Here is an 11,095-nt window from a genome sequence, read left to right as displayed (position 1 = left end):
AACGTGCGAAAAATTCAATTTATGTATGTGGTTAACATTGTTCATGTTTATCTAATAAATTTTCACCTCAACTAATTTAAACACACATGAAATCATACATACGTTAAATTAAAAATTGTATCAAGTAGTACATAAAGGTGAAGCAAATTTAGCGCATTGCAATACAACGTTATAAAATTTCTTCTTCACAAAAGTTCTTTGATCATGATCGCGGCGTAAGTACGGAGCCTCTTCTTTGGATAGCAAGATGCTTGGGTCAACTTCAACAGTGAATGGAGGCATGCCATCAAACTGATCATAATCATCTGATTGGTCTGTTTTATCATCGACTCCCACGATTTTTCTTTTACCTGGAAAAACTATCTGGCACTTTGGCTCCCATAGATCTTCTGGATTTCTCTTGTTGCTAGACATGTCCTTCACATAGAAAACCTGATGCACATGATTGGCAAGTACGAATGGTTCTTCACTGTATCCAGTCTTGCTCATATCCACTATTATCATTCCATACTGATCTTTGATTACGGCAGTTAGCTTCACCCAATTGCAAAGAAATAGAGGGATGTAGAGCAATCCATATTCAAGTTCCCATATCTCTTGTATGAAACCATAATACGACTCCTTGCTATTGTTTCTATCTATGACATCTATGTGGACACCACTATTCTGGTTCGTGCTTTTTTGGTCCTAGGCTCTTGTGTAAAATGTATAACCATTTATCTCGTAGCCTTGAAATTTCACGATTATGCTAGCAGGTCCCCTAGCTAACCAAGCGAGTTGTGGGTGAATCTCAGAGTTACCCATAGGTTGTTGGTGCAACCAGGAGGGAAAAGTTTCCATGTGATGACGTGTAAGCCAAGCATCGGATTTCGTCGGGTTTTTGGAAACTATCATCTGCCTGTGCTGCTCGATATACGGAGCCACAAAGGATGACTGTTGCAGAACAGTGTTGTGTGCCTTGTCGAACAAATCAGTATCATTGCTCAAACTTGATTTCCTTCCAAGGGTGCCCATTCCCTGCAGCCTCCCCTCGTGGCGTGAAGTTGGAATCCCAATCGAGTCAATTGAGTCAATAAAATCAACACAAAACTCGATCACCTCCTCTGTTCTATATCCCTTGATGATGCTTCCTTCTGGACGGGCATGATTAAGAACATAGTTTTTTAGGACTGACATGAACCTCTCAAAAGGCCACATATTGTGCAGGTATACAGGTCCAAGAATACCAATCTCTTTTACTAGGTGAACCAGGAAGTGCGTCATAATATTGAAGAAGGATGGTGGAAATACCAACTCAAAATTGACAAGACATTGCACCACATCGTTCTGTAGCTTTTCTAGCTTGGATGGATTGATTGCCTTCTGCGAAATCGCAATGACAAACACGCATAGCTTTACGAGCGGCAATCGGACATTCTCTGGTAGAACACCCCTCAGTGCAACCGGAAGCAACTGGGTCATCAACATGTGGCAGTGATAGGCCTTGAGATTTGTAAACTTCTTTTGTTTCATATTTATTATTTCCTTTATATTCGAGGAGTACCCCAACGGGACCTTCATACTATTCAAGCATTCAAACATGCTATCCTTCTCTTCCTTGCTGAGAGTGTAACTGGCAGGACGTAAGTAGTGTTGTCCTTTATCTCTCTTTTCTGGATGTAGGTCATCTTGTTTCCCCATGGCTTTCAGGTCCTGTTGTGTTTCCAATGTATCTTTTGAGGTCCCATAAACACCATGAAGCCTAGCATATTCATGCAAAGATTCTTCGTCAGGTGCATCACGTCTATTGCGTTGCGGACCTCTAGAATTTCCCAATAAGGTAGGTCCCAAAATATTGACTTTTTCTTCCACATGGGTGCATGTCCGTTATCGTCATTCGGAACAGGTTGGCTACCATGACCCTTTCCAAAGACTACATTTACATCCTTTATCATCTCGAAGATACGCTTTCCATTACGGTGTGCTGGTTTTTTACGATCGTCTGGCGTCTCTTTGAAATGCATCCTGCTCTTTCTCAACTAGTGGTGAGCAGGGAGAAATCGACGATGACCCATAGACGACCTTCTTATAGTGCTTCAAATACATGCTGTCTGTGTCGTCTAAATAGTGGGTGCAGGCCCGATATCCCTTGTTTGTCTATCCCGAAAGGTTACTCAGTGCAGGCCAATCATTGATGGTTACGAACAACAATGCTCATAGATTAAAGATTTCTTGTTATCCTTATCCCACACACGTACACCTTCTTCCTTCCAGAGTTGTAAAAGTTCATCAACCAACGGTCTTAGGTATATGTCAATGTCGTTGCCAGGTTGTTTTGGGCCTTGGATAAGCGCCGACATCATCATGAGCTTCCGCTTCATGCACAACCAAGGAGGAAGATTGAACATACATAGGGTCACAGGCCAAGTACTATAGCCACCACTCAACTCACCAAATGGATTGAATCCATCAGTACTTAAACAAAACCTTATGTTCCTTGCATCACTTTCAAAGTTCGAAAATGCTCTATCAATTGATCTCCACTGGACCCCATCTGCGGGATGTCTCAGCATCTCATCTTCCTTACGTTCTTCTTTGTGCCATTGCATCAACTTAGCATTCGCCTTGTTCCTGAACAAGCATTTCAAGTTTGGTATTATAGGAAAAATACCACATCACCTTTGCGGAAACTCTCTTCTTGGGAGGCTGCCCCTCGACATCACCAGGATCATCTTACTTGATCTTATAACGCAGTGCTTCGCACATGGAACAAGCATCAATTTTCTCGTATTCATCACCACGATAGAGGATACAATCATTAGGGCATGCGTGTATCTTCTGAACCTCCAATCCCAGAGGGCAAATAATCTGTTTAGCTTCATATGTTGTGGACGACAATTGATTATTCTCAGGAAGAATCTTCTTGACAATGTTCAACATCCCCTGAAATGCCTTATCAGACACACCATTTTCCGCCTTCCATTGCACAAATTCTAGTGTCGTACCTAGTTTTTTATGGCCCTGCTGGCAATCTGGGTACAATAATTTTTGGTGAGAATATATCATGAGCTGCAACTTTGTTGCTTCCTTCTCAGTTTCGCAATCTCTATGTGCATCTCGTAGCACTTGACCAAGGTCATCAGTAGGGCCATTTTCTGCAAACTCATCTTCATCAGCCTCACCCATTGTGGTATCTGCATAAGCTTGGTCTGCAGCCCAGTCCGAAATGTTATCATCCTCCTCCTCCTCTTTGCTGTCTTCCATTACAACCCCTCTTTTGCCGTGCTTGGTCCAAACCAAATAGTTAGGCATGAAATCGTGTCTAAATAAGTGGCTATGAATAGCCCCCCAGGAATCCTTTGAATAGTCCTTCTTGTTACTACATTGGAAGTATGGACAACATACGAACCCATTCTCTGGCTGGTTCGCTTTGGCCACTTCGAGAAAATAATGAAAGCCATCAATAAACACATTGCTCCGTCTGTCCGCATTATACATCCATTGCCGGTCCATCTGCATCGTATTATACATGAAAATGGATTACACTTGAAAATGGATTACACATGAAAATGGATTACACTTGAAAATGGATTCAAGATTGAAAGCATGTCAAATGTTGTATTATCTAGGAGGACTTTAAGCATCCTTAGGCGGCAAAGACGAAGGTTCCGCTAACCCAGCCTCATCATGTGGTTTATTTGTGCCTCCTGGAACGGTAGTACTAAGTGGACGTGAAACACCCGGGACTAACGGTGGAGCATAACGACCACCAAAAGGAGGTTCCTGACCTACCGCAACAGCATTTTCATGACGTTTCTGTAAAAAATGAAGCATTGCTTTCTCCAACATGCTCATTTTTTTTGACTTATCATGAGGGCCAACTATGGTTTCCCCTTGCCGCAAGAGGAACGACGATCGCCCCCACCATCGTCACTACCTCCAGTAGCAGAAGCCATCTCTATGTACAAAAATTCATTCCTTAGCACTGCAGAATTTGTTGAACTTGAAGCCCGTGATCATCTCGGCGAGCATGTTCTCAACTGGGCGGCACCGTACTTCGTCATGGAAGAGCTTCGATTCTAGGAGAAAGGGGACACAGTCTTCCACGATGTCCGTTGTCGCTCTTGCTCGTAGAATCGGAGCTCCTCCTTGACGTCCATTGCTGCTCTACGGAGAATATGCTTACCGAGATGAACACGGTATGCCTATAGAGTTGAAGTTCAACAAGTATGGATTTGAAAAACCATATTGAATTTGACAAGATAAACCATCTAGACAAGGGTAGCATCATTTTCTTAAACCACTGCAAGGATACATACTATATATGACACATCAATCTCTCTCACATTCTAGCTCAAAATCCTCTCCATTTTCTACTTCACATTCTAGCAAATAAACTATCCATCTCCATTCTACACATCAAGTTGTTTTAACTAATACGAATCGTATATAACAAGCAAACTATCCATCACATTCTAGCTCAAAAACATGTATAAATACAAATCCTCTTCATTCTCCCTCTTTCTAACAAACAAACTCATTTTTCTCCCTCTCTAAAGTATAAATCAAAGCATAACAAGAGGATGAAGTAGCAAACCTTCACAACACTTTAATTGAGTGAAATTTCCACGGAAATGAGGGAAAAAAATTTGGGCAGCACCTCTCTTGCTTCGGTACCACCGGAGAGTAGGTGAAGCTCTCTGTCTTTGTGGAGTGGACTGACTCAGGCTGGAGGACGAAGAAAGGCCTCTGTCTTGGATGTAATGGGGGATGAGTTTTTATCCCGGTTAAAAACTCCAACCGGGACAAAAAGGAACACCTTTTTTCCCGGTTGAAAGTTTAGTCCCGGTTGGTAATTCCAACCGGGACAAAAGGGTGGCCCTTTTGTCCCGGTTGGAATTACCAACCGGGACTAAACTTTTTGTCCCAGTTGAAGGCTCCATCTGGGATAAAAAGTGGCACGCCACTGACGCCCGGAAACTAGCCGTTACAACCGGGACTAAAGGCCGGGGGACCTTTAGTCCCGGTTGCAAATACCAACCGGGAGTAAATCTCCGCTCCATTCCAGCCTACCATGGTGCGCCCCCTTTTGTCCCGGACCAACTTTAAACTGGGACAAAAGGGGTGCATGGAAGATCAGTTCTCTACTAGTGATTACGTTAAGAAGTGAGGCGAATACGATGGATATGCATATCTTTACTGACAGTTTTTTATTTATTGACAATTTGATTCGTGCATTAGAAAGAATACCGAATGGCATCTATTGTCCCAACTATCTGAATGTTACTATATTGCCGATTGATGGTTTGAAGCTATCTTTATTTCAACAATAACAATTTACCCAAATCATACAAATTCAATTGTTAATTAGTGTGTAATAACCCCAAAATTCATTTTATTACTAGTGCATAAACATTCACGTGGAGGAATTTGGGATGAAAGGCCCGGGGAGCTACAGATTTTGGGGGGGAGATTGGAGAGGCGACAAGGTCCCGCGTCATGGTTCAGATGGGTTGGGGCCACGGCAAGTTTTTGTAGCACACCATTATTTTTTTTCCAAGTTATTTGCTAGCAACAATTTTAGTTTACTTACTGGCGCTTACCATTCGATATTAAGAACATAACTTACCACTAAAAACATGTATTGATTAATGATGAATTTTTAGTTCTATTATGGTTATTTTAATGTCATTACCCACCAATAAGTTGTTGTTGGTTGTTAATAGTCGTCGATATGTAATGACAAGGTGACTTTATCATCGTTTTAAATAGGCCAAAAATGATGTAATGGCTAGTGAGCTAGCATCACAATTCACAACTACAATTCCTAACAGATTAACTGCAGGGTTGGTATGCATGATATCCAATTGGCGCAGAGATATCACTGAACAACTTCACCAGTAACATTATCCGTCTATTCTAACTGCACATGGAGCACACGGGGACAAACTTTGCATTAAAGTCGAAAGCCATTTTATTGCACCAAGATATACTCAGTAAGCATTTTTTTTGTCCAATACAATCACAAGTTTGTTGAAACTCAGCAACCAGCAGATTGTTTACGAGTTTCCAGGCAAGCAGTTGTTGGCCATGTGCCCTAGAGGCAATCAATAATAATTCAGATTAGATATATACTGAACTTGGGTTAGAGTTCTAATGGACCCGTGCGACAGTTGCCCATGACAGACTAGGAGTACCTTTTAGTTTAACACTTTTCATCAAGCAAGTGATGTCTGAATTCGACCAACAATAACACGCTGGGCGTCAACTACGGAAAACACATACTTTCTATCAAGAAAGTCATGTTCTAATTACAGTAGATGCTTTTATAATTAAATGTATTTGAATAGTAGAAATAGGATCTAGGAGTTCAAAGGAGCTTGTTTAGGTATTCATCCACAGTAGTGTACTTGACATCAGAGTAAAGCTCGGTGGCTTCAACTCCAAATGAAGGATCAATCTCAAAGTTGGTGTGGTCCCCCTTAACCCATACAGAATGGCTGATTGACATCTTTATGTTCAGTGGAACTGGAGACTCTGCAACAAATCAGAGTGAGTAAAATCAGGACAAAATAGTTTCTTATAAGAAAACATGCAGTGGTAGAGACAGATAAATGCAGACAGCAATAAGTTCAGCATGCTTTTGCTTTGACCTTGAATCTTCTTCAGGACCTCATCTTCTGGAATGTATACCCTCTCAAATGTCTTTCCGGTTTTCTTCTCCCAGAGTGAGACAAGCTCATCGTGAGACAAAATATTGCTTGATGGTCTCAGATACAGGACCTTATTCAGGGTTCTCAGATCATCTACTGCTTTGATCGCGTAGGTGCCAACATCCTCCTCTGCCGCAAATATTGCTATTGTCGACACAAACAATATATAAATTAAAGTGTATTCATATCTTCAGAAGTTGCTATCATTGTACACAACCCTAAAAGTATATATTACTTTGATTGTCAACAGATTGTGATTTACCTTTCACATTTCCATCACCTAAGATGAGAACCTTATCTGTTGGAAGGACAGAAACCCCAACCTGACCAAGACATGGCAAGAAACGACCAGCAAAGAAGTTTGATGATACATATGTGTACGGGATCCCCTCAGCCTCAATGGCACGCCTTATACGAGCTTTGACAGCAAAGATCGACTTTGCAGGCTCAACCGCATGCACATGATCCACATCATTCCCATACTCTGATGGCAAGAATCTCTGAAAAAGTGAAAAGTAATCCACCATCATCAGAGCACAACAGATAACTGCAGATCCCTATAGCATATAGAAAAGTAAACCTTCAACATTTACACAATATATTTGGTATTTTAGGTTAGCAAACCTTGTAAAGACAAAAGGAATGAACTGCCTGGTATTCAGAAGAAACAAATAGGAAAGCACAAGATAATCTCAGATAAACAAATAAAACAATCAATTAGCTTGCATTTTAGAGGTTTTCTTTTCCTACATGGAGTTGGAAGAGGGAGAGAGAGAGAGAGAGAGACTAATATACTTATTTTTTGATGGAATATAATAATATCACTCTTATGTTGCTAATCTGTATAAAATTGTAGATATTGAAGATCAAAGTCGAAGAAGTTTGACTTAGGAGAAGCCTAAATGGACTTATATTTGTGATTGGAGAAAAGAGAAAACTGAAATGCTATAACTAGAAATTGTTTTCCATTTCTTTTTCATAAGAAAAAAAGAAGTCATTGAGTCTTCTTTTTCTTTCTTCCTTTACTTCTTTTCAAAGGGACCAATGGATCATTTTGAGGCCCAGCATGTCAGGACCACGTTTGATAGATCACAAAATACATAATCATCAGCAGTAATGTGTTCAAATAAACTGAAAGATATGAACAAATGAAAATTCCATTGAGGTACAGTAAGTCACCTTTACATTCCCAGCTTCTTTTATTGCTGAGATAATGTGGATTTGATCTGGTAGCTGAGTGTATCCCACTGCCGAGATCACAATATCTGCAGATTTGATTGCCACCACCAAGCTTTCATGGTTGTACAGATCTCCCTGATGATGCAGCATAAATATAACTATATTACATAATGGTGGAATCGAATCATATCATTATAGAGATGATATCGGATATGAAGATTATGGTACTTATTATCATTATATGGATAATCTTTTCAAGTCGATGAAGAGAGCTGCATCCCTGTAAAATATAAATCAGCGCCAGTTTAAATCAGCACAGATTTATACCTTTTTCTAGAATATGCAGGAGAACTGCGTATCATTCAATTAAGAGGAAGGTAAAATAACGTTTGTACAACGCGGGCCATTAACCGGGCTCTCGCACACGGTAGGGGATTTAGACAGTGTGATTACATTGCTTAATAAAAACTCCTTCTAGAAATAAAGGCCTAGGCTTGCGACAGTAGCTAACGGTAGCTAACGATCAGGAGGCTTCCAACCGAAAGCTTCAAGGTTTCGGGCACCACTTTGAACCCAGAGCGACACCTCATCGATGATGAGCGGCAGGAGCTGTTGCGGCGTCCTAGCAATGTCAGTCGCAAAGGCTCGGCCGTTCCGCTCTTTCCATAGCCTCCAGCACACTAGCATGACTGTGGAATCCAGGCCTCTGGCTTTGGCGTTGATCATTGTTCGACGGATAGACAGCCACCAGTCAATCAAGGTAGAATTTGGAGTTAGGCTCGGGAACTGATTGTCAGTCGTTTGCCCAACCTGAAGCCACACCTGACGGGAGTAGTCACACTGGCCGAACAGGTGATCCACCGTTTCAGCTTCTTGTTCGCAGAGGTTGCACTCGTCAGTATTCTGCAAGCTGTGCCGTTTGCGCCTCGCAGAGGTCCAAATCCTTCCCTTAACCGCGAGACAGATGAAGAACTTGACTTTCAAAGGTGCCCAAGCGCGCCACACTGTCCTGAAGATCGGCGAATCAGTGGAGCCATGGAAGAACATGTTATAGGCCGATCGAGCGGAGTATGTCCCACAGGCCTCCCAACGCCACGAGACGACATCCTCGACGCTGGCCTGCAAATGGACAGTGGCTACCGTATGCCAAAGCTGGACGTACTGCCTAATGCCGCTGACTGTAGCTCGTCCGACAATATCGCGAATCCACAATTTCTCCGTCAGGGCTGCCGCTACGGTTCTAGTTCTTCTTATTTTGGGTTTGACCATAGCACAAAATCCGGTGCAAGGAAGCATGGTGAGGAGTCCCCCATCCAGTTGTCCTCCCAGAAGAGAGCTGCATTACCATCGCCCAGCTGAACTCGGATCGACGCTTGGAAGATACTCCGCAGGTTCTTGTCGCTGTCAACTTCAGTGCTTAATTGGATCCATGGTCGCTGCACTTCTGTTCTTTTCAGCCACATCCAGTGAAGCCGAAGGGCTTTAGATGAGATTTTGAGGTCAGGAATCCCCAGGCCACCGGACCTGAATGGCCTGCACGCAGTTGGCCAGGAGATAGCACAATGCCCCCCATGTGTTTTGTTCTTCCCTGCCCAAAGGAATCCTTTTCTGCTCTTGTCAATCTCTCGCAGCACCCAGTCAGGGACATCGAGTGCAAGGAGTGTATGTGTGCAAACCGAGGACATCACCGATTTGACGACAGTTAGCCGCCCAGCTTTGTTCATGAGCTGGGCCTTCCAACTCGGGATCTTACTAGCAACTTTATCGATTAAAGGTTGGAAGTGGGACTTCTTCATGCGCCCAACCGTCAAAGGCAGTCCAAGATACTGGATGGGGAAAGTCGCGACCTGTGCAGGGAGAATGTCCCAGATTCTGGAAATCTGTTCCTCAGAGCAGCAGATTGGCGCCAACTGACTTTTCTGGATGTTTGTCCGGAGACCAGAAACTTGGCCAAAGAAGTCGAGCACTGTTTTAATCGTGATGACATCTTGGACACGCGGCGCTGCGAAGAACACAGATTTATACCTCATTCAAAATCATAAGTCTTGTGCGCATTCATCTGGCCCTTTACCAGAGCACGGACCATACAAGCTACCAAATCTCAAGTTTTAATCCCACTAGAAGTTTTATACTGCAAATCTGCAGCTGCCACTGACAATTGGTCGATAGCATTAGTGCTCTGAATCTGAGCTAAGCTAAGCGGTACGGCAAGCATAACAGCTGCAATCATCTGGCCAGAAACAAACACAGCCAAGATACCATTTTGAGTTTTTGACCCAAGATAACTACATCACTCTGGATCGAGACAGGCACCAGGGTCAAGATAATGGGGAAAACTAATGGAATCAGGGCAGCAAACCTTGACGAGGGTGACGCCGGTGTCCCGGAACCCCTGGAGAAGGGCGGCCTTGGCGGGGTCAGCCAGCGCGGAGTCGCGGACGAGGACAGAGGTGGGGTGGCCCTCGCGGCAGCTGGAGGCGACGATGAACCGGCCGATGTAGCCCGTGCCGCCGATGACCAGCACCCGGCTCCGCTCCTGCCCCGCCGAAATAGACGGCATGTCCGCGGGCTAGGAGTGCAAGATCGCAAGAGGCGAAATAGAGCGCAGAATCGAAGAGGTTTGGCGTGAGTCGCCCTGACACGCGAGGATATTGAAGCAATCAGTGCGCCGAGAAGACGGTGAGGAGGGGCTTCTGCATCCTGGCTAAAAGTAATTAGTTCTCAGCACATATGGTTCTCAGTGGGGTCCAACTACAATGCTCTGATCCACGATGAAGTTCCTAATATCAAAAAAAGCTTCTGGAAACTAAAAGTTCCATTGAAAATTAAATTTTCTTGTGGTACGACGGTAGAGGAGTTATTTTAACGAACAACAATCTAGCTAAGCTCAATTGGCAGGACAATAATATTATTGCTTTTGTCATAAGGATAAGATAACGAAATTCCTAAATAACACTCGAGTTTTTTTTACCCTGCCATCAATCGATTTTTGTTGTCCATCAGTTATAAGTTTTAGGCTGTATTTTTGTTATTGTTTCTGTTTGCATAGAGCACAACACATCATCAATTGCTTTTTGTCTTATCTCTGTCACTCGAATGTGGTTTATTGTTTCGGAATTCCTAACGAACACTCGAGTAAATTTTGTTTTGCGTCATCAATCGATTTTTTGTGTATGTTGCAATGTGGTGGCCACGCTCCTCCAGCCTTGCTGCTCGGGCCCGCT

The 11,095-nt window shown here is 43.0% G+C and overlaps 1 protein-coding gene across 1 annotated transcript; it reads right to left on the bottom strand.

Annotated features, from left to right (window-relative positions):
* Window positions 1-6,159: 6,159 nt before the first annotated feature.
* Window positions 6,160-10,585, bottom strand: LOC117854048 (phenylcoumaran benzylic ether reductase Pyrc5). The gene is made up of 5 exons (XM_034736329.2): window positions 10,231-10,585; window positions 7,872-8,006; window positions 6,955-7,192; window positions 6,633-6,836; window positions 6,160-6,516 (listed from the first exon to the last, which is right to left on the bottom strand). The coding sequence occupies exons 1-5, from the start codon at window positions 10,429-10,431 to the stop codon at window positions 6,350-6,352; spliced, it is 945 nt and encodes a 314-aa protein (XP_034592220.1). The 5' UTR covers window positions 10,432-10,585; the 3' UTR covers window positions 6,160-6,349.
* Between the last annotated feature and the right edge of the window lie 510 nt (window positions 10,586-11,095).

The sequence above is a fragment of the Setaria viridis genome, chromosome 4, assembly GCF_005286985.2.
Source record: "Setaria viridis chromosome 4, Setaria_viridis_v4.0, whole genome shotgun sequence".
Taxonomy (NCBI): Eukaryota; Viridiplantae; Streptophyta; class Magnoliopsida; order Poales; family Poaceae; genus Setaria; species Setaria viridis.
The sequence above is the reverse complement of the archived record's forward strand: the minus strand, read 5'-3'. Positions and strand labels throughout refer to the sequence as shown.

Excerpts from the sequence above, each read along its gene's own strand:
- LOC117854048 (XM_034736329.2), bottom strand. The coding sequence starts at position 10,431 with ATGCCGTCTATTTCGGCGGGGCAGGAGCGGAGCCGGGTGCTGGTCATC. Across the intron at positions 8,007-10,230 it reads CCGGCGTCACCCTCGTCAAG|GGAGATCTGTACAACCATGA; the intron begins GTTTGCTGCCCT and ends CTGCATCATCAG. Across the intron at positions 6,837-6,954 it reads AGGTGATGGAAATGTGAAAG|CAATATTTGCGGCAGAGGAG; the intron begins GTAAATCACAAT and ends TGTCGACAATAG.